We start from the raw sequence: 22,773 nt of genomic DNA on the forward strand, positions 1-22,773 counted from the left end.
AATGAATGTGTGGCTGATTATTAATGGTTGAGTCCAGCATTGGATTTTGCCAAATATGACAAAAATGGAGGAAAATTGAAGTAGCTCGACCATCTTACCAAGCTTGGGTTGGTCACAATCCACAATTCCACATTAAACACACTGAGGTTGTATTTTTAATGGAGAAAAAAAAGAAAAGATTTTTCTTCTTTTCTATTTGAGCCAAGGATGAAAATAGGAGCACGATTCTTTTTTTTAACAGATTTTAAATTGCTATTCAGAAGTCTCTCAGAATGCACCAATTAATCTCAATCCATGAAAGTAGCACTTGAGCTAATTTTGACCAAGTATGATTCCAGATTCAGGATTCTTTTTATACGACCACAGTGCTTAGTTTCAAGTCTAATTGAAGGTCAGGTGTTCAGATCAATGTTTCTTGACAGTGCAGCATAAAGCCTTCAGTTGTCAACAACGAAGTAAATAATAATATTAGCGAAAAGGAATTTAATTAAACGTCACATCAAGAAAGCGAAACAAGAGTCTTTTGGGCCCGTTGGATAGGACTCCTCCTTCGATCACTGCACTAAGGAAGGGCCTTGAAAGAACTGACATGGGAAAATTGCTATATTATTAAAAACAAGAAATTCCAAGACAGATATCTGCATACATTTGTGCATCCAATCAGATCACATTAAGGGTTTTCTAAAATAATTTTAAAAAAATAAAAATAAAATAAAAAATTGAAAGAGACATTCCAACCAAAAGGAAAGAAAAAGAAACCAAGTAAAAATGAAGAATTAAACAACAACTGATTATATAAATCCGAACATGTACAAAATAGTAACCATTTATATTAAGTTAATTGCTGCAGACATTTGTATCCTGAAAATGCAAACCACCACCACATCCACAGACAGCATCTTGTTCTAGGCGTTTAGAACCAACCCACTTCGCCATGCCAAAGGACCAAGCTCAATTGCATGAGAAAAAAATGAGAGAAAAAGCTTGGTCATACTACAATTTCTTCCTGCTGAAATTGAAATTCAGAGTTTCCTCGCCCTATGATTGTATTCATGCTTAATAAGGTCTGCTCTCAGCAGCATTGACCTAACATCCCGATCAAATTCATTGCCAGTCTGTAAAACTCGCTGGAAAGTTGCATTTCTTTGATCGGCATGACGTGCATACAGAATTTTGTTGTGTGAATCAATCCGAGCCTGCATGGACATGATACATTTGATTAGTACAGGATACAATATCTGATGTTTAAGGGTTGAATTTGAATAGGTTTCACAGCATCCAGGATCGAATTCTTTTAAGTAGTTTGATGCCACTTGGGGAGTTTTAATTACTCTTCATATATAAATACTGTACTTATTTCAGGTCAAAAACTGTGAGAACAGGTAAGCCAGATCACCAAGTATAGAACTTTTTCAATTTTCAGCTGTTTGTCATTAGTTACAACCAGGGTCAAGTAAGATAATCCAAACAAAACCTGTATTTGATTGTCTGTAATCAAAGCTTCAAGTTCCTTCTCTAGCCCTGCAATGCTTGTTTTGAAGGCATTAGCCATCATTCGCATATCAACAGAGACAAATGGGTGTGTATACTGGATGAGGGCTTTGTTACGGATTTGATCATATAGTGTCTCAACATGGTCATGCAAATGGATGTCAAGCAGCAGATTTGCTTTGAGATTTCCCAGGTAATCCAGGCATGAGGCATAATGGCTGCAATAAAAGGGAAATAATTCTGTTAGACGAGGCCCCCCCCCCCCCCAAAAAAAAAAATAAATAAATAAATAAAAAGAAGATAGTCCAGTATGAGGTGGGTTGATAATTGAACTTTCAACCATTGCAACTCTAGGAAACAAAAATTACGTGTAGCAAATTTTATTAACATGCAAAAACCAATCTTCTAAGTCTGCAATCTATATATATATTTCATTCTAATCCTTCATACAATATATCCCATATATAGCATAGTGCCACATGCCCCATGTTCAAACATATCAAGTTACCTCGAGTAGAAATCATTAATAAGCTCCCTTACTTCAGGTACTAACTCTAAAAAATTCCGGAAGTGCACGTTGTCTATAACTTTGTTCTGCCAGAAGAAAGCATTGAATCAGAAATAGTTGGACTTTCATTATGTCACTTGAAAACAATAACAATGGCAAAAAATAAATAAATAAATAATTAAAAAAAGAAAAGAAAAGAAGAAACAGAGTAGATACCTTCAGTTCTGTCCTGTCAAAACTTGCAAGTGCACAAAGTCCGCCATATGTTGCAACATCTTGAGGTGCAATGACGTCATTGTAGTGACTTCCCAATTCAGGACCTGTTTCCAAGAACTGCAAACATACAAAAGATAATAAATGCCACATTCAAGATAAAATGAAAGATTTTTATGATCTTTTTGTAAGTATAAATTACAATGATTAGACGCAACCTCAATATCATTTTGAATACATATTTTCAAGTCGCACAAAAATGATAGAAAGCAGAAAGGCACAGAAAGGACTGAGCAATTGAGTTCAAGCAAAAGAATGAACAACATTTTTCTTGTTTTTTCTTTTTGCCCTTTTTTAACCCTATTGGCATGATTAGAACCCAGACCTACCCCCATCCACTTAATTCTTTTTTATCATATGATCCAAAACAGGTTCATGTAGTGAAAAAATGAATATCCTTAATCTAGGACAAGAAGATAACGGAAATTCCAAGGTAGACTAAATAGCACTAAAACAGAAACAGTTTCTCCTATCAACAAAGTTTTTTCAACTCTTAAACTAAAAGAAAGAATACGAGTGAAGAAAGAATCAACAAAATGCCACTTTTTATGCACCATTGAAAAGTTCACAATTTTTAGGGGGATGATGAAGCATTCACACATGTAAGCAAGCTATAAGTGCAGTTTTTCAAACATAAAGGTCTGGATGACGACAATGCCATATGGGGCGGGATTATGGAAGAATATTAGGAAGGGTTGGAGGATGTTTTCTAGCCATACCAGATTTGAGTTGAGAGATGGTTCCAAGATCATATTATGGGATGATGTGTCACGGCCCTAATGTGGCTGTGGCGTGGCAGCAGGGGCATGAGTGCTTTGCACCCCTGCTGGCCACTATGCCAAGGCATGAGGGGGCATGCCTAGGTTGAGGATGCTGCTTGGAGAAGGCTAAAGCTGGCTGCAAAGGATCAAAGGGGGTGGCCAATGCACTGTCAAGGCGCTTGGGTTTGTTGCTGTTGGCCCAAAAGCTGCTGTGGGGCGCATGGATTGCTGGGATCGCTTGTATGAGTGGGCTGGGCGAGGCCCAGGCCCTTGTATGCTTGTCTGTCTGGACCATGGTGCAGTATGCTGCTGAGAGGGGCCACATGGCGCCCAAGATGCCTTTGAGCAATGCTAGATGAATGCCTGCAGGCAGTGGCCACGTGGTGGCACTGCCCTGCCCAAGTGATGGTGTTGTTGAGCATGGTATGGCTTGCTGGATCAGCCACATGGTGCCTTACCTTGTTCAAGAAGACCTGTTGTGCCAGGGCTCTGTGATTGCCTTGCAGTGGAGTTGGAAGGCTAAAAGACCTTGAGTGTAGCAGTGGAATTGTGTGGGGCGCTGGCCAAGCCCCATGGCTGATGATTGCCTACAACAGGGGGCAGAGTGGTGCTCTGCCATGCCTGCAGGACTTGGACAAGTGGCAGGAAGCTTGCTGGGCTTCAATAGAGCAGTTGGGGCTTGCAGGAGAGCTGCAAGGGCTGCCTTGTGCCAGCAAGCTAACCAAGGGCGTTGGCTGAATTCAAATGGACCAAGGAGCATGGTCCAGGGGGCAGGTTGCTTGCTTGAAATTACCATACTGCAACAGGCAGTAGGCTGGAGCCAGGTGGCAGCCCACTGCAACAAATGAGCTGCCTTGTGGCAGCAAGCCAAGCAAGGGCGTTGGCTGAATTCAAATGGACCAAGGAGTTGGTCCAGGTGGCAGGTTGCTTGCTGAAAATTACCAAGCTGCAACAGGCTGTGGGCTGGAGCCAGGTGGCAGCCCACTGCAGCAAAGCTCTTCCTCCTGATGGCTACATATTGGCTGCCTTATGGCAGTGCACAAGCTGAAGGTGTTGGCTAAATTCAAATGGGCCAAGGGGGCCTGCAACACGTGGTTGGCTGGTGCAGGGCATGCTGAAGAGAGGCAGCATGCCCATTGGTAGCTGCAGTGGGCTAGAGCCAGGTGGCAGCCCACTGCCATGAGCTGAGAACCATGCTGGGGCTTATTTAAGCAAGGCATGGCTGCTTGGTTGAGTAGCTGAAGCTAAGAGAGAAAGCTTGGCTGTAGCTTGAGAGCTCAAAGTGAGCTGAAGGAGTGCTTAGGGCAGAGAAGGCTTATGAGTGCTGGAGACTGCCGAAGTGCTGCTGGAGGCCGAAGTTGCTTGCTGCTAGATAGGAGATTCTGGTTGCTTGTAACAGACAAGTGTTGTGGAAGAGGGCCACACACTTGGGTGAGTGCTGAGTGACTTTGTAGAGAGAAACAATGGGTTGTGTGAGAGTCTCATTGTTGTCTTGTAAAGCCTTGGTGGCTGGGTCATTCATGTATCTCTTGTAAGCCGTTTGGCTGAGTTTGTGTTGAGACTAAGGGCTCCAAAGCTGCTGTAGACCCTAGTCCGTCCTTGTACAGATTCGTTGAGTGAATTGTAAGGGTTGGGAGGTGTTGCTCCCGTAAAAGAAAGTGTGTTGTGCTTGTGCGGTGCTTGGCTTTCCACTAACCTCGTTTAGTGAGGGTGTGTTGGCTGCCTAAGGCACTGGGTGGTGCGTTGCTTAGGGCCATCACGTGGCTGATTCGAAGGTGAAAAATTAGCCCCGTGACATGATGTGTGGTGTGGAGAGATGGCCCTTGAGGAAGCTTTCCTGGATTTATATAGCATTGTTTGTTACTTATTTTTTCAAGCATTAAGGCTAACTTGTTACTTGAGAAAATAAAATAAATAAATAAAAGATTTTATGTTTTGTTAAAAAAATAGTCATCCCAGCAAAAGAGAGGGGGTGGCCATGTGGCTACCCTTGATTTTTTGCTTTTGTTTTTTTTAATTTTTTGAAGACAATTATCAGATTTTTGCTTTTTAAAAACTTTACCAAACGAAGTTTCTTCTGTGGATCCCACAGACCACTTTTAAAATGTTGCCCCCTACTGAAAACACTTCTCAATTTTTGCATTTTCAAAACACAAAACCCAAAACACTTTACCAAACATGCACCAAGGTGAAATTCCTCTTTCCTTCTCTAACAGAGAGTTTCAAGAAGTCAAGTAATGCATGATATTTATAATAGCAGACGATGTCAACATTAACTATAACAACTACAGCACGCCTACTTACTAAAATACATACAGCACAGTTTTCAAAATTAGTAAGATCTTTATTAAAGCACAAAGCTACAAGTCAAAACACGCACCATTTAAATTTAATAGTGAAACAGTAAATGAGCCAACAAACCTTACGGGCAGCGAGCTTGTATTTCTTAGCCTCCAAGTGAGCCAATCCTGCAGCACAACGTAGTCTTGCAGCTGTAATTGGGTCAAGGGCTTCCGGTGATTGTTCTGCTTTACTGACATAGCTTGTCACATGAGTGAATTGACCCATCTCAATGCTGACCAGAATTGCACTCATACACATATGGATGATATGTTTCGAAGTAGTGCAATAATCACGAGTGCGGACATAATTTTTAAAAGCATCCCCAAGTGCACCATGAGCATAATAAAAATCTCCAAAATCATTGTATCCCATTCTTATGCTTTCTTTGATCAAATTTGTCTGCAAAGAAAGTAAATGAAGGAGGAATGAGAGGTCAGGGAAAGGTATACTTTGGGACAATAGAAGAAATGAGCAGCAAATTGATCTTAGATTATGATGTTTGAACAAAACAGAAAGACTAGTCCATGGGTAAGAGCATTCACATCCGCCTATGCATCCTTGCATTCTATCTAAAATTTACATAGAACCCCCCAAAACTACCCCACACCTAATTATGCATCCTTATGCTAAAATAAAAAGGAGCTACAGTACCAACCTTCTCCAAACATTTTTTTTATTCGCATGCTCTCTCTCTCTCTCTCTCTCAGCCCCTTCTCCCTCTCTCTTCTCTCTGGCGGCAAGCTTGGTGGCCACGAGAGGCGAGCACAGCAGCAAGCTTCAAAGAGGCCATCTCAAATGAAGGAAAGCCACAAACAAGGTTCTTAATACGCATAGTTCAACTGAGCCAAACATTTGTATATCCAGAGCTTATTGGGTGCTTATGGTTTTTCTTTCTAAAGTTTGAATAGATGAAAATCTAAGGTTCAGATAAAATCATCTCACATTGTTTAACTTATTGGCAACAAGTAAAGCACAAAGTAAGACCACACCCCTATGGAATGCATACCATAAAGATTACCAGACCAACAATGTTTAAATTTTTAGACTGTTTCATATATATATATATATATATATATATATATATATATATTGATCGGTTCATATATATATATAAAGAAAAAGACCATACTCATATGCATTGAAATTGCAGCTTTTAAAAATTACCTTATTCTGACCTAAAGGCACTTCCACTCAGCATTTAACAAGCACTTTACAAAAATGAGTAACCACATGTACACTATGAAAAACAAATACAACAGGACTACATGTTTCCATACAACCGCACTTCAACTATACCAGAAAATACCTTACAACGATACCACATCCTTCACTAATATAAGATGAAAACCTCATATCACTTCATTTTCTATACACCTATCACTAAGAAACATATGCAGGGAAAAACCGGTAGAACATGAAATCAAATATACCATAAGCTAAATTGTGATTAAAAATAAATAAAACCCATTCAAAAGTCAATCCTATTAAAACCCTGTACATACAAGTTTTACTCGAGCTTTATCTAAACCCCAATAAAAATTCCCTGTTTACACATACACATAGAGAACAATATCTCCACTTATAGCACATCCATACACAAACAAATTCGTATTCATACAATTCAATATGAGGACTAACACATAAAAGAAGGGAATTACATACCCTATAGGCATTAAGCTCGTTCTCAAGCTTCTCCTTCTTCAGCTCCGCCCTGCGGTCGACCATGTCGCACCAGGCGGAGTCCATCCCATAGTCGGGCCCGAGCTTGCCGTCGATCTTCTGGACGACCTCGCGGAAGAGCTGGGTGTTCTCGCCCTTCTTGATCTCGTCGTAGGCCATGCGCAGAGCCTCCACGCGCATTGCCGGGTGGTCCTCACAGTGGTCCGCGATGAAGAGGAGCCGCATGATCTTCGTGCGACCCTGGTAAAGGCTCGCGTAGGCCTCCACGTCCAACTGCTCGCCGCTGCTTATGATCGGCCTGCTGCTCCGGCTCATGCTCCCCTCCTCGTCTTCCACGCCGCCGTTTGCGTGGATCTCGTCCTCAGGTTCCATGCCGGGCGTGACTGATGGGTTTAGGAATTAGGGTTAGGGTAAGAGTTAGGGTTTTTTCTGCAAAAGGTTGGGAGTATTAAGTGCTCTCTCTCTCAGTCGCTCGCCGTCTTTGTTCTTTTGCTCTTTCTGTCCAGCGTGAGCGGAAGGAGATGAATCCGGCACGTGCGGGATGTTATACGAGTTGCTCGATATACTGAACGTTGTCGTTTTGTTGTCTCATGAGTTTTTATTTCATCCATGGTAATTTTTATTATCACATTATGGAACGAGAGCCCTTGCTATTCGGTCTTGGCGTAAAAGACCCATTTTGTAGCCCCAATACATTTTTGACACGTAAGCTAAACTCATCTTATAGAATAGGATTAAAAACACAGGATTATTTTGCAGCCCCCTTTCTTCTGCAGCAGGTTTAACGTTTTCAAAAGCAAGTTTTGTAGCCCCCTTTCTTCTTCATCGTCGGAAACTCCATCGCTCATCATCCCTCTCTCTCTCACTCACTCACTCACAAATGCAAGACATATTTGGATGAGTCTGCCGATCACTGGTATTTCATACAGCCTCACTAGGTAATGAAGAGTCACCTTCATCATCACCTATCACCCAACCGGCCAAACCCAACCGAAAAACCCATTACCCAACTAGCCACCACCCCCATTCCAAACAGAAAAGAGAAAAATCACCCAACAAAAAACACACACCCGTTGCAAGCCACCACAACAACCCAAAAAACCCACCACCGCCTGGGTTTGGCATCTAACCAGCCATGACCCGTTTTCTGAATGCTTTAAAACCCGTTTCTGAATTCAAAACTAAAACATAGAAGTGAAAGGTTAACCTTTTAGGGATTCTATCACTCTAAAAGGCGGAGAGGGTGACTCACGGCGCCGAAGAGGGTGACCCGCGGTTGGGTCACGGCCAGACCTAGTTGTGGGTCTGGCTAGTCTCTCTCCTTTCTCTTTGTCTCTCTTCTTTCTCTCTATTGAGTCCAAAATCTGCTGTATTTGAAAAATGTTATGAGTACTAATTTTTTTTACCAAAAGAAGTTTACCATGCTAATGTGTAACTTATTTATTGAAGAGAAATAAAATAATTAATTAAGATAAATGTAACGAGTACCAATGAATAAGCTACACATCAGTTTGGTAAGCCTCTTTTGGTAAAAAATTTGATCCCCTAGCATTTCTCTTATGTTTAGAAAGTTATTATGCTAACCACGCCTCTCATTAGAAAGTCGATAGTTTCACCAACTATTTATGACGAGGGGCAATTTCATAATTAATTGTCACTATCAAGTCGGTGGCGGTGATAGACAGTACTCGGAATGGGTTAAGGTCATCATGCGAGGTGGGACGGTGGTTGAACTTGAGCTCAATGAGCATCGAGAGTGAGAGAGATGGTGCTCGAGTGGGTGAGATTGAAAGCTAACTCTTAAGAGCAAGATACAAAGAAAGTTAGGGCTGAGAAACTTCAAGAGTGAGATGCATAAAAAAAAATGGCATTGTTTTTTATTGATAAAAAGTTAAAAACAATGTCGTTTTCACTATGTAATTTTTTAAAAAATAATAATAATAAAGCCAAATTCACATCGAGTTACAACCTCGACTTATTAAAATATATTCCACCTATCAACCCGACGATGTTGTCGAAAATTCAAAAACTTAGCCGCCTACAGGTCGTTGATGTCGGTGGCATGGCTGTGACGGCCGAAACTCGGTCAATTGACGACAAACAATGATTTTGCACATTGTAGTGACCCAAATAATTAACTAAGCTTAGGTAGCTTAGTTAAAGGGTTAATTTGGGTTTTGAGTCACTAAGGACAACCAGAGGGACACTTTGAAAATATTGGACTTTTTGACCGTATGTACGCTCAATAGTATCGTACGTACACTCTTGTCTTTAGTGAAGGACGTACGCAGGGGGACCACCGTACATACGCATGCAAAAAGTACAAGGATGTACGATGAGGGACCACTGGACGTACGCTTGTTTTTGGAAAACCTCTGGATAATACATATACGTACGCTACAACCTTTGAATCGCTGCGTAAATAGTATCGGACGTACACCCCAATAGTACCAGACGTTCACTACTTTTCAAAATAGTTGGTAGCGCCCTTTACTTTTTCTCACCTATAAATGCCCCTACACCCTCGCCCTTTTCTCGTTCAAACTTGCCCCCAGGCTCCTAGAAACCCTTGTGAGTGTGTTCTTGTGAGATTGTGTGTTTTGTTGAGAAGGGGAAGTGATTTCGTGAAGGCTTGGCTTCAAGGCGGTAACATTCTGAGCCATACTTGTTGTTAGGTTATGCCTTTGATCTTGTTTAAAGTTGAGTTAGCATGTCGTTAAGATCAAATGTGTTTTCATATGCATGGAGACCTTATTTTGATATAGGAAGTCTAAGAAAGCCTTTTGGTAACCTTAGAAATTGGTCTAGGAGGATAGGAGGACACATGGACAAAATGAGGTTCCACCTGAAAACCCTATGGGCGAACGTATGGCCTCGAGCCCGAACGTACGGTTAGAAGCACCCTAGGGAACGCTATTTTGGCCAATTGTCCAATAGCTCATGTTTTCATGTTTTAGGAGTGTTTTAAGTTAGACTTAGAACTAATAGAAGGTTTCCCACAGATTTGGAGAACCCAGACTGTTTGGAGGAATATTCGAAGACTTTGTTCGACCCAGGTGAGTTTTAACTCACATAATGCCCGCCATTTATTTTTCCACATTGAACATCTACTTTGTGTCTTCCAAAACATGCATATTTTCAACTCTCACGATATACACTTTATTGCACATGAACTCTAACTTTTTGTGAAAAAACGTTGTACTGAACATGTTAATGAAAGTGAGACTTGTAAAAAATGCATGCATGTAAAATACGAACAATATTAATTCCATTGTATGACATGGTACACCGGTACGTGCGGGATAACTGTCATGGGCTTACTATATATGTTAAGTTTATGGTCAAATGTGTGTGTTATATGAGCCTTTGATCCAATGGTTGTTTGGTGACCGACACAACCTTAACGGGCGGTCACTATAGGACGGACATCATTAGTGGTGTGGGCCACCCAAGGTCGGAATAGGTCGTGCCGCTAATGCGATATACGGTAGCGTACAATATCCGGAGCACATATGTTGTATTACAAGTCCCTTAGAACAGCGTCAACCCTGCTGAGAAGGGGTAATATATTGGGTAGACCATACTGTTGAACTATCACTATTACTTTATATCATATGCATATATCATATATCTATATCACACTATGAAAAACTGTCATGATGGAACTGTTGCATATTTTATAAAATATAGTTCATCACTAAACATGCATGGATATTATTTGCGTTAACATTCACTAAGTCTTTAGACTTACCTCCTTTATTTTATGTTTTCCCCCCTCCATTACAAATAATTGCACGATTTAGTTAGCATAGAAGAGGATGCCTACAGACCGGACATGAGGGATTGCGCAGGACTTGATCCGAGTCATTTTTTAGGATATAGACTCAGTTTGGTTAAAATATATGTGGGATGACGGAGGAACTACCCGGGCAGACATGATCGAGATTATTATCTCTTTAGTATTGCTTAAACTTAGGATTTGATCTGTTAATCTTTTGTATGGGAGCTGACTTTGCAAAGCTTCAAATGACTTTCTTTATCCATTACTTGGTCACAAAATACAGGTATAAAAGTTTTTTATTTTTATTTTATAAAACTTTTTGAATCCTTAAATAAAGAGAATATTTGACAAGCAACACAATACAATACATACATCAATAATTTCAGATAGCCACAACTTTTTTATGAGATTTGAAACTGTAAATCAGGTGGAAAGTAGTTGGTGGAGGAGACATAATTCGAAGACCTGGCTTAGTGTTCCCAAATGGACTACCAATTGAAATCTCCGAAAAGGACAAGTGATAAGAAGCTGCAACGCTGCTTTAAGATATCCCAGCTCTAAAGAATAAAGATGGGAATGTAACCTCAATCTGTGAGGAACATGAATAAATGTGTGTGTTTTTTTATTTCGAATGAATAACATGATTAAAAATATATACTAAGCTGATGCCAATGCTCAATATATAATTAAGTGATCACTTATTTATTTATTTTGCTTTGTATAAGAAGCTGCATGATCTGATCATCTGGTAATAAAATTTTCGTTTATATTTGATTTTTTTAGGGACTGAAAAAAATATTAAGAAGGTAATTAATATAAGGATACGTTGGAAGAGAGGAAAGCGTCTGGGGGTGATTTCTTGGATCAAATGCTGCTTGTGGATGTGGAGAGAAAAGAATCAATCTTAGACGAAGCGATATGCCCATATTCTTATATAAATTCAATAGATCAATAATTAGATTTGTGGAGTCTACTATTGACTTATGTAGAGTCCACATAAGTCCACAAATCTAATGGTTTATTTGCATGAGAATATGGGTCAAATATGGAGAAAATATTGACCCATAACATTTCACATCTTTTCACCAAATTTTTTTTATTTCTTCTGAACACCTCTGCACATCTGTTATGTCTCTCTCTCAAACACAAAATTTATTCACACAAAATTCATCTCTCTCGCTCACAAAATTTCTTCACATAGTTGGATGAAAAAAATTATTTCATGGAAACTGACGGATGGAAACAAATCAATTGCAGTTTGGATGAAAAAATTTATTGCATGTAAACACATGGATGGAAACAAATCAATTGCAGTTTGATGAAAATTTTTTTTTATGTTATTAATTTAATTAAATTTATATATGTGTTTATTTTTCCCTTTAATTAAGTGTTGGGAATAATATAATAAAAAAAGAATGAGAAATAATATTTTGAAGCTAGTAGATAATGAAATAGAAAATCTATTGGAGTGTGTAGTGAAAAAATAATAGTTAAAGTAAATAATTATACTTTTCCACCAACTTATTAGATAAACATACAAAAACAGAGTAGGACGTAAGTTTAATTAATTACTAGGCTAAAAAAGCACATGAATTAGAGAGAGAGTAATATATATAGTAATATCTTACATACGTACGTACCTTGTCATTCTCTTTCTAATGAATGGTGGGATATTGTAGAATGAGTGGGGGGCGAAGAACTCCAACGTCTCCCCAATAATGGGGAAGCCCATTGAACCAGGTGGCAGTTTCCCATTGCATTTTGGGTTACTCCAACTATATACCAAGTGGGTAATCCAAACTATAACCAAAGCCGTGAGGATGCATACAATCACAACTAACATCTTTGTGGGAAATGATTTGAGTGGAATCACAAAGGCGAGCTATCTAATATATATATAGAGGGAGTATGGAGAAATCAAAGTCATACCACCTTAAGTATTTATGCCATTTCAATTTTGACATTCAGGTCTTTAAAATGTACTCTAATTTTGAATATGTTGCTCCGTCAATCTACGTACTGTGCAATCAATTAATGATATGTCACATTAGACAATCGATTAATATTATGTGATCACTCTCATTTGATGCCAATTGAACGTATCACATGAAATGATGAAAACTTAGTTAGCGGAAAGATCTATTTGAAATCAAAGTAATTAAAATCTAAAGACTTAATTGTCGAAATTAAAAACTTGAGGACTAAATTGAAATCTGAAAACTTAAGAATTAAATCCTTGTATCTTGCATTTTTTTTTTTTTTTTTATAGAAAAAAGTATAAAATAAATTGCCGGTAGATCGAGCTGGCTGCATACATGTGTAACACAATACGTACGGTTGGTGACGCTTTTTTAAAAAAAAACAGTTGGCGACGAGATTTAATTAGTCCAAGTCATATGAAGAGTTTTTATTCATGTTCATATTAATTTTATTACTACATATGGCAGTGAGGCAAATCTAGTAACTAATCATGTTCATATTTGATTAAATTAAAATGCTATACCACGAGCTCAAATTTTATTCAAGAGCTAGTACTAAAAAATGGCTTCTTCTATTAATGTATCATACTTATGGATCGGAGAATTTTTCGATGTTGTATCATATCTACTAAAAAATGGCTTTTTCAAATGCCTCTAATATTTTAAAAAATAGCAATTGATCCTCTAAAGTTTTAACTGTTTAGTAAGTTTGCCCATCTGTTAGTGATTTTTGTCTTCTCTGACCGAAAATGTCGAGTTTTTGAGAGATGAAGTACTCTTCAAAATGCCCACATGGGTAAAGTGTTTAGGAAAAAAAAAACTTTCATATATTGAGCAATATTGGCATTAGCTTAATATTTAATAATGTTATATATATATATAAAGCACACATTTATTCATGTTCCTCACAGATTGAGGTTACGCTCTCATCTTTAGAGGTGGGATATATATCTTAAAGCAGCATTGAAGCTTCGCATCACTTGCCCTTTTCGGAGATTTCAATTGGAAGTCCATTTGGGAACACTAAGCCAGGTCTTCGAATTATGTCTCCTCCACCAACTACTTTCCACCTGATTTACAGTTTCAAATCTCATAAATAAAGCTGTGGCTATCTGAAATGATTTATGTATTTATTGTATTGTGTTGCTTGTCAAATATTCTCTTTATTTAAGGATTAAAAAAGTTTTATAAAAGAAAAAAATAAAAATAAAAAAACTTTTATACCTGTATTTTGTGACCAAGTAATGGATAAAGAAAGTCATTTGAAGCTTTGCAAAGTCAGCTCCCACACACAGTCTCACACCACCACCAAAAGCCATGAAAGTTTTAGACCCTGCATGCAATTCCTTTCCCTGTTTTCCAATTCCATTTTGAATTAAGGAAAAGAAAAAAAAAAAAGAAAAGAAAATGAAACAAAGTCAATACAAATGGTAATTAACCATAATCTTGCTTGCAGGGAATTAATATAAATTAAATGCAAAATTACCTCCCATCGCCATGGGTTAAAAGTGAAGGGGTTAGTGTACACATCTGAATTTAAATGAACAGCTAGTGGAACAACAACGACTACCCAGCCTGCAGGAATGGTATGTCCTACACACACACACAAAAAAAAAATGTTCTCTTAATTTTGAAGTGGTGATTAAATGCATCACGTAAAGTACTAAAATAATCCTTATATTTCTTGTATAAACTCATATGTATATACACTGTCACTGTGTAATCGTCAATTTATCAAGTAAATAATATTAGGGGTACCAATTTGTTTTCGTGTGCCGAGTTTATGTCGCATCAAAACATGAATATAAGACTATATAAGTCAATATTAACCCAACCCATTTAATTAAATTGGTTAAGTTTTTTTAATCATAACTTGTTAATTTTGTGTTGGGCTCGTGCCGGGTTTGCAACTCGTGTTAAAAATTGTATGTCCTAAATATCGAGTGTCGGGTTTAGGTTGTATTGCGGCATGCATGTAAGACTATATATGTCAATCATAACCCAACCTATTTAGTTATGCATGTAAGACTATATATGTCAATCATAACCCAACCTATTTAGTTAAACGGACTAGACATCTTCAACTATAACCCGTTAATTCCATGTTAAGTTCGTATCGATTTACGGATTGTGTCAAAAAATTGTCAACTCTATATATATATATATATATAAAAAAAATGCACGACACAAGTTAGATTTTATTTTAGCATGTACTCATTTTGAACTTGCCCTTCAATTCGATATCTTGAACAACTTTTCTGAAAATCCCTGGGACAATATTTGCCAGCCTTAGTGTCTCATTGATAACCTGCGATTATAAATAAAAGGAAAAATACATTTTTTTTCCTGAGCTATCTACCCATTTGGGCTTTGACCTCTAATGTTTAAAAAGTGACACTTGACCCCCCCTCCCCCGAAAACTTCCAAATTGTTGCAATTTGACCATTCTGACTTTTTTTTTTTTTTTTTTTTTTTCAAAATGCCCTCCTCGCAAGTTTTTTTTTTTAAAAAAATTTAAAAATTAAGGGGTGGCCAACCACCTCAGTTGGGCCTAGGGGTGGCTTCGACCACCCCATACCGAACACCACTTAATTTTTATCGTTATTATTATTTTTAACTTGGGATGAGGGCATTTTGAGAAAAAAAAAAATCAAAATAATCGAATTGCAACAGTTTGAAAGTTTGGAGGGGGGAGTCAAATGTTACTTTTTAAACATTGGAGGTCAAAGTGCAAATTGATGGATAGCTAGGAGGGTAATGTATTTTCCCATAAATAAATTAAAGGACCCATTATTTCATCAACACTAAAAACACTATAAAACCAAGTGGACAAAAATGTTTTAACTTAAGCTTAACTCATATATACCATGTGTGTGAAAGTCATTGACTTGTATTCTTGCCATGTAATTTCAGACTCCTCATTGTCTCGCCTTCTTAGAATTTCCTCATGCTCTTTCTGCAATGAAATTGAATGTCTTGAAATATTTTAGTTTTTACTACAATTTTCGGCGTAACAATTAATAATAGCTAAATTTGAAACAAAATTATTACAAAGTACCGTTAGTTCTGCTAACACGTGTGGATGGTCGGAAATAAACATGGTTCCTAATGTCATGAGTGCTGACGTGGTTTCGTAAATGGCAAAGAGAAGCGCCACGACCAAGTCAATCGCCATTCCTTCGTCTAAAATTGATTCTTTCCTCTCCACTTCCACAACCAAATTATCCAAGAAATCACCATGAGACGTCTTTGACGCTTTCCTCTCTTCGAACAAATCCTTAATTATCTTCTTAATATTTTTCATTCCCTACGAATCAAATATAAATGAAACTTTATTTTACCAGATTGTCAGATGCCTTCTTACCAATGAAAAGGATAAAAGAAAAAGAAAAAGAAAAAGAGTATTCACTTAGAGGAATTATTTCATATGGTTCCAACTTAATTCCTTTTCCCCTTTTAACTTTAGGTTAATTATATACTTTTTTAGTAAATGCGGTTTAATGTGAAATCAAACGGTTCGGTTTTAAAACATACTATAGATAATTTTTGTGGATATGTGATAAGCGCGGTTGGTCATTTTGTCCATGTTCCGTCTAACAATTTAACTATATCATGTCAAACTAATTAATCAACAATTTCAACTTGTTTCATATATCACATTAATATTATTATTATTATTTTTTTTATTAAAAAAGAAAAGAAAAGAAACTAGGAGTGATCACTTGACACCCTTGATTTCTTTCTTTCTCTTTTTTTTTTTTTTTTATTTTTATTTTTTATTTTTTATTTTTTTTTTATTTTTTATTTTTTTATAAAAACAATGTTAATGTTATACGGGATATATATGTAGCAGTCGCTAACTGATTTAATGTGGCAAGCTGTTAAATTATTGGACAAAACGTGAACGAAATAATCAATTGCATTTATCAGATAACCACAAATTAATACCATCTGCGATACTATTTAAAACCGAAGAATTCATTTGATTTCGCGTTAAATCTCATGCAGATATTAACCCTTTTAATTTTTTTAGTCTTCTAAGCAGTAAAATGAGTACCTGAAGACATGCGTGGTATGAAGTACCCGGGATGTCAAGAGGAAAAGTGATAAGACCATCCATGAAAGCTTTGAAATTCTCTCTCAATTCCATGATACTGTTGGAATCATCGTAGCTAAACAACTTCTTAGCAGCATAGCTAAATACCATCTGCAATTTAAAATTAAAAAATTTATAAAAAAAAAAAAAAAAACAATTCACCATAGGAAAACTTAATTTGGGTCATAAGAAAAAAAATTAAATTGAAGACTGAAATATATATAGTTACGTTTGAGGCAACTTCTTTGAGGTCCACAGTTGCATGTGTAGCCCATGAACGTAGATGACGACGAATGAGTTCATCCAATTCATGCACTATATTTGCCTTGAGATTTTCAGGGCCAACAAGGTGTAGAATCAAGTTCTTGAGGTACTTGTGAATCATTCCATGCTGCGCAACCACACTTTGTTGTCCAAAAATATTTGTAAAACTCTCTGTGTACCATAATAACACAGACCTACCTTCCTGTTGGAATATGTAATTGTTTATTTCTGGATCCGTGGATACAACCACCTTTTTCCCCAGCAGACTAGTTCGAAATATCGGCCCATACCTGAAAAATAAGCTCAAATATTTAGTGAGTAATTATATGTAATTAAACTTTGAAACGTTGCATGATGCTGGAGTTATCTTACGTATACGTACCTTGTGATTCTCTTTGTAATGAATGGTGGGATATTGTAGAATGAATGGGGGGCGAAGAACTCCAACGTCTCCCCGAGAAAGGGGAAGCCCATTGAACCAGGTGGCAGTTTCCCATTGCATTTTGGGTTACTCCAACTATACACCCACTGAGTTATCCAAACTATAACCAAACCGGTGAGGCATACAACAACAACCAACATCTTTGCCGGAAGTGATTTTAGTAGAATTAAGTACAAAGACGAGCTATTTACTTAATATATATATATATAGAAATATAGAAAGGGAGTTCTGGCGCAACACTTTCATCATCAAGCATTATTGCTTATCCTCTCTCCTCACTGTCACTGGCAGTGTCGGTTATGACTTGTATTTTAAAGTCAAAAGATTATGGTTGCCATAAATCTTTGAATGGAGAAAAATTGGCATGCTATATTTTTTTCTAGAAGATTGTTGACAATTGAGGCTAATTGGTTTCATTAGTCTTCATTCCTCTAAAAGCCTTGATAAAAGAGCAATAAATACAAGTCATATTGTCAACAATTATAAGCTATTTTTAGAAGAGAATTGTGAGCTATGCTTATATATAGCCATTCGGCTATTATGGTGAAGGTGGGCAGTAGCCAGTGGCGGATACACGTGGGGGCCGACTCAGGGGTGGTCGCCCCCGGTAAAAAAAAAATTAAAAAAAAATTTAAAGTAAAAATTTGAAGAAATTTGAAGGGCGCCCCTGCTAAAAATAAAAAAGAAAAAAGAAAAGCTCTCCAGTCTCCAACCCGCCCAACAAAATCCAAAAATGTACCCCCTACAAATTTTTTACCATCTCTACTAGACTAGAGAGGACTGGCTGGACTGCAATGTCCAAAAAAAATTTAATAAATAAAAATAAAAATAAAATAGAAGTTTTTTCCTGCTTTCCGCTCAACACGCAATCACCATTTTGTCAACCAAAATTCACAAGGCACGCTGCAGAAGGGGAAAGGAGGCAAAGTTTGTTTTTCAAACAAATCTCAAATCTTGCTCAATCTCACATTCTCATCTCACCCAACCCAAACCCAAACCCAAAGAAAAAGAGAAATTTTTTGTAGTTGAAGAAATACCAAAGGCAAGAGAAGCACACCAAGATTGGTTGTACATCCACCGATCTGTTGACTGCTGTACATCTACCGTCGTCTTCAGCTCGCCATGACGCCGTCCACGCACCACCAGCAGAAGTGAACAGGGCATCGTGAGTTTCACTCTCTTCTCTGTAAATTATAGTCTCTAATGTTATTTATGCTTTGAGATTTGAGGCTTTTCTAAAAGAAAAGCGGTAGGAACGGTGACACCATTTTTGTTGGCTTGAGGAGTGAAAGGTGAAATAAGACTTAGACTGTGATTATGTGATTTGTGAATTTGTGATTTTGAAGAAGGTGTGGCCGTGTGCCAGTGTGTGGGTGAAACACTAAACAAAAAAAACACAAAATAAGAAGAAAAAAAGTTGGGTCTTGAATCTAGGTGTGGCCGCGTGTCAGCGAGTCAGTGACACCCGGCCCCACCTAGAATTGAGAAAATAAAAAAATAAAAATAAAAAGGTGATTCGTGAAGAGTGGTGATCAATAAAGTAATTTGTCATTATCTTTAGTTTTTAATTGAGAAAATAAATCTTTCTTTCTAGAATTGCTTAAGGAAAAAAAAATTGTTGAGATAGTAGTGGGGAAATAGTCTTTAAAATTGTTTTTACTTTTTAGTCTTTAATTTATAGTAAAACTCACAAGAATATTATTGCTTAAAAAAAAAAAAAAAAAAGACAATTTAATTATAAACAAGAATATTGCTTAAATTATTTGTTTTCATTGGTTTGCAACATTGTTGGACTAACTCCTTTTTGTGGTCTGTGTGTTTTCAAGAAATTTTTCAAGATAACTAATTCACTCAAAGGTACTCATTGTTTTTTTAGATACTTTTAGTTATTTAATTGTGCTCAATTTATTTCGCAAGTAGTTTAAATTATTATGTGTTTGTGACGTCGTTAGATGAAGATTTTTAATAGTTACTTTAATTTTTGTTTTTTTCTTTGTTGGGTAATTTGATGAGTTTGAATTGCTTCGTGATACATATATTGTAGTATAATTTAATTTTTTATTGTATTTATCATATTATAATAAAAATATAATACATAAAGAGAAAAAAAAAATTATCATTATGTTTTATTATTTTTTTGTGCCCCTGGTAACTTCAATTCCTAAATCCGCCACTGGCAGTAGCTCCACAGAAAGGAATCCCAAGAAGAAATCCAGAGCTTCTTCTTCAATGTGAGAAAGAGAAGAAGAAAGCTAGGGTAGGGATGGGGCAAGAGAGTGAGTGTTTTCTGTCCTTTAATTCAATTATCACTTGTATTGAGATGAGCGCGTGAGGCTTTCTCTGAAAAAAAGTGTATTTGAGTGGTATGGGCATGTACTGTGAGTTGTAAGAATTTGTTCATAGTAGAACTCTCTTGTTGGTGGACGTAGGCCAGTTTTGGGCTGAACCATGTAAACTCTTTATGTACATGTGTGATTGGTGTATGTTCTCGTGTGTTTTCTTTCAAACTTGTCTTTCGCATAAAGGGCTGGTGGGAAATTGGTTGCCAATTATTATCAATTTCCTAACAATTGATATCAGAGCGAGGTTGCGGATTTCTACTCGTTAAGAAGAAATGCAGTCCTTGAAGTTTGGGATTGAAAGGTTCGACGAGAGAATGAACTTTGGCTTGTGGCAAATACAAGTCAAGGACATCCTAATCCAATCTGGGTTACACAAAACGTGGAGAGGTATACCCGCCTCTAGTTCTAGTGATGATAACGAAAAATCTGGTACTAACGACGTAGATTGGGAGGATTTGGATCTAAAGGTGGCAAGTTCCATTCGGTTGTGTCTGGCTAAGAACGTTATTGCTAATGTGCAAGGGACGTCAACAGCAAAGGAGCTTTGGGAGAAGCTCGAGGAAATGTATCAGACGAAGGGAGTCTCTAGCCGGGTGTACCTGAAGGAGCAGTTTCATACACTGTGAATGGCTGAGGGTACGACTATTTCAGACCATTTGAGTGTTCTCAATGGAATCGTCTCTGAACTCGAAGCTTTGGGAGTTCAAATGGACGATGAAGATAAGGCCTTGAGGCTTATCTGGTCTCTTCCACCTTCCTATGAACATATGAAGCCAATTTTAATTCATGGGAAGGAGAAGATTTTCTTCTAAAAAATTACTAGCAAACTTCTGTCAGAAGAAAAAAGGCTGAGTGGTGGACAGAATTCTACACTTGAGAACTCGGCTTTGGTAATTGCAAACTGGAAGAAAAAGAACCCTGTGAGGGGAAATCTTGTATGTTGGGGGTGCGGGCAATTTGGACACCTTAAAAGAAATTGCCCAAAGAAAGGAACATGTTCGGCCAGATTGCTCCAAAAAACGCTAATAGTGTTTCTCTCACTGCAGTGAGAGATGATTATGATGATGCTCTTTGATAAAGACATGTACATCCTCTGGCATGACCGCTAAAAATGTCAGGATAATGGACGTGTTTTATTAGCAGGTCCACATTTGCATACGGGACATTGGTTTGGTCTTTGATGTTGGGTATGTGGTGGAAAAGTGTATCAATGGCTGATGAACTTCCGGGGGAACCAAACATGGAAGTTGCACCATATTTTTCAGCAGGATTTTTCGACATGTGCCGCAAATGAAAATTTTTAGAATGAGTTAATTCTAAGTGCATGTGCTCTTTATGGTGGAGCATGATAATTCTTGTAGAATTATGACTGTTGGTGTAGACAGTGTTTTTTACGACATCCCAGGGCATGGGGATGGACATCAGACCTGAGATCTCAGGTGGAGGTTGCGAAAGTCAAGTTATGGTGGAGATTGTTGATTATGACTTGTATTTCAAAGTCAAAAGATGGTGGCTGCCATAAATCCTTGAAGGGAAAAATTGGCATGCTATACTTTTCTCTAAAAAATTGTTGACAATTGAGGCTAATTAGTTTCATTAGTCTTCATCCCTCTAGAAGCCTTGATAAAAGAAGTAGTAAATGCAAGCCATATTGTCAACAATTATAGGCTATGTTTAGAAGAGAATTGTGAGCTATCCTTATATATAGCCATTCGGCTATTGTGGTGAAGGTGAGCAGTAGCTCCACAGAAAGGAATCCCAAGAAGAAATCCAGAGCTTCTTCTTCAATGTGAGGAAGAGAAGAAGAAAGCTAAGGTGGGGATGGGGCAAGAGAGTAAGTGTTTTTTGTCCTTTAATTCAATTATCACTTGTATTGAGATGAGCGTGTGAGGTTTTCTTTGGGAAAAAGTGTATTTGGATGGTATGGGCATGTGCTGTGAATTGTAAGAATTTGCTCATAGTGGAACTCTCTTGTTGGTGGACTTAGGCCAGTTTTGGGTTGAACCATGTAAACTCTTTATGTACATGTATGATTGATGTGTGTTATCGTGTGTTTTCTTTTAAACTTGTCTTTCGCATAAAGCAGCTCATGTGTTTTTTTTTTTTTTTTTGTCCCTTAATTATTTGTGCATGTTTAATTATTAGAACATGTTCTTTTCCCTTGAATCCAAAGGTCGGGGGCCCACTTAACCAAGAGGAGTGAGGACGAGAGGGGGGCTGACTCGCCTAGAAGGACATACAGATTCTCTCTGACCGGCAAATTTTCCTCATTTGTCTCTATTGTTTTCACTCCAACCAAAAACGCTAGTTGCCAAAAATAATAATTCTAGGTAGCCTACTTGTGTCCTACTAAGAATGATGTGGCTATTAAAATCACCATTGGGCTTGTGATTGATCATTATTGAATTTTGATCAATGAATGATTTTAATAGCCACATCATTCTTAGTGGGACACAAGTAGGTCACTTAGAATTACTCGCCAAAAACACTAGACAAGGCCAAACTTATTTGATCTCACTTTCCTATTCCAAAACTAAAAGCATATGTCCCTTGGATAGTTCAATTGGCCGGAAACGTTACTAGTTTGAATCTTCATCTATCTTTTTCTCCTGGACATATCAAAAATAATAATAATAATAACCTAAGAGTGTATAAGTGAAGCTATTCCGAAAGAGTACAAGAGAGTGATCGTTATAAGCTACGTATATTCTCATTTTTCATATTTATAGGTAAATTTTAAAATCACAATTGAATTAAAATCTAATAAAGGTTCATCACAAATTTAATGATAATTTTAAAAGTCTCATATAATT

At 37.5% G+C, this 22,773-nt stretch overlaps 2 protein-coding genes and 1 long non-coding RNA gene across 3 annotated transcripts; 1 reads left to right on the forward strand and 2 right to left on the reverse strand.

The window, feature by feature from the left end:
• Window positions 1–769: 769 nt before the first annotated feature.
• LOC132186757 (COP9 signalosome complex subunit 1) lies at window positions 770–7,581 on the reverse strand. The gene is made up of 6 exons (XM_059600791.1): window positions 7,039–7,581; window positions 5,455–5,775; window positions 2,216–2,332; window positions 2,000–2,085; window positions 1,475–1,709; window positions 770–1,196 (listed from the first exon to the last, which is right to left on the reverse strand). Exons 1-6 carry the CDS (start codon window positions 7,426–7,428, stop codon window positions 1,023–1,025), a joined length of 1,323 nt encoding a protein of 440 aa, XP_059456774.1. The 5' UTR covers window positions 7,429–7,581; the 3' UTR covers window positions 770–1,022.
• A 3,471-nt stretch (window positions 7,582–11,052) lies between these two features.
• Window positions 11,053–11,546, forward strand: LOC132188846 (uncharacterized). Its single transcript, XR_009440925.1, has 2 exons — window positions 11,053–11,120; window positions 11,265–11,546. It is a non-coding gene; the product is annotated as an uncharacterized LOC132188846 (long non-coding RNA).
• A 2,096-nt stretch (window positions 11,547–13,642) lies between these two features.
• On the reverse strand, window positions 13,643–17,846 carry LOC132186092 (cytochrome P450 87A3-like). Its single transcript, XM_059599895.1, has 9 exons — window positions 17,559–17,846; window positions 17,142–17,466; window positions 16,874–17,023; window positions 15,875–16,123; window positions 15,683–15,772; window positions 15,046–15,124; window positions 14,303–14,409; window positions 14,041–14,168; window positions 13,643–13,886 (listed from the first exon to the last, which is right to left on the reverse strand). Exons 1-9 carry the CDS (start codon window positions 17,756–17,758, stop codon window positions 13,793–13,795), a joined length of 1,422 nt encoding a protein of 473 aa, XP_059455878.1. The 5' UTR covers window positions 17,759–17,846; the 3' UTR covers window positions 13,643–13,792.
• Window positions 17,847–22,773: the final 4,927 nt, after the last annotated feature.

Source organism: Corylus avellana, chromosome ca7 (genome assembly GCF_901000735.1).
Source record: "Corylus avellana chromosome ca7, CavTom2PMs-1.0".
In the NCBI taxonomy this organism is placed as follows: Eukaryota; Viridiplantae; Streptophyta; class Magnoliopsida; order Fagales; family Betulaceae; genus Corylus; species Corylus avellana.

Bases quoted from the DNA above. Each gene is read 5' to 3' on its own strand.
- LOC132186757 (XM_059600791.1), bottom strand. From the start codon at position 7,428: ATGGAACCTGAGGACGAGATCCACGCAAACGGCGGCGTGGAAGACGAG. The intron at 2,333-5,454 runs GTTTGTTGGCTC...GTATGTTTGCAG, and splicing joins ACAAGCTCGCTGCCCGTAAG to TTCTTGGAAACAGGTCCTGA. The intron at 1,197-1,474 runs GTTTTGTTTGGA...ATGTCCATGCAG, and splicing joins TTACAGACAATCAAATACAG to GCTCGGATTGATTCACACAA.
- LOC132186092 (XM_059599895.1), bottom strand. From the start codon at position 17,758: ATGTTGGTTGTTGTTGTATGCCTCACCGGTTTGGTTATAGTTTGGATA. The intron at 17,024-17,141 runs GTAACTATATAT...TTTAAATTGCAG, and splicing joins TCAAAGAAGTTGCCTCAAAC to ATGGTATTTAGCTATGCTGC. The intron at 14,410-15,045 runs GCAAGTTCAAAA...GTGTGTGTGTAG, and splicing joins TCAAGATATCGAATTGAAGG to GACATACCATTCCTGCAGGC.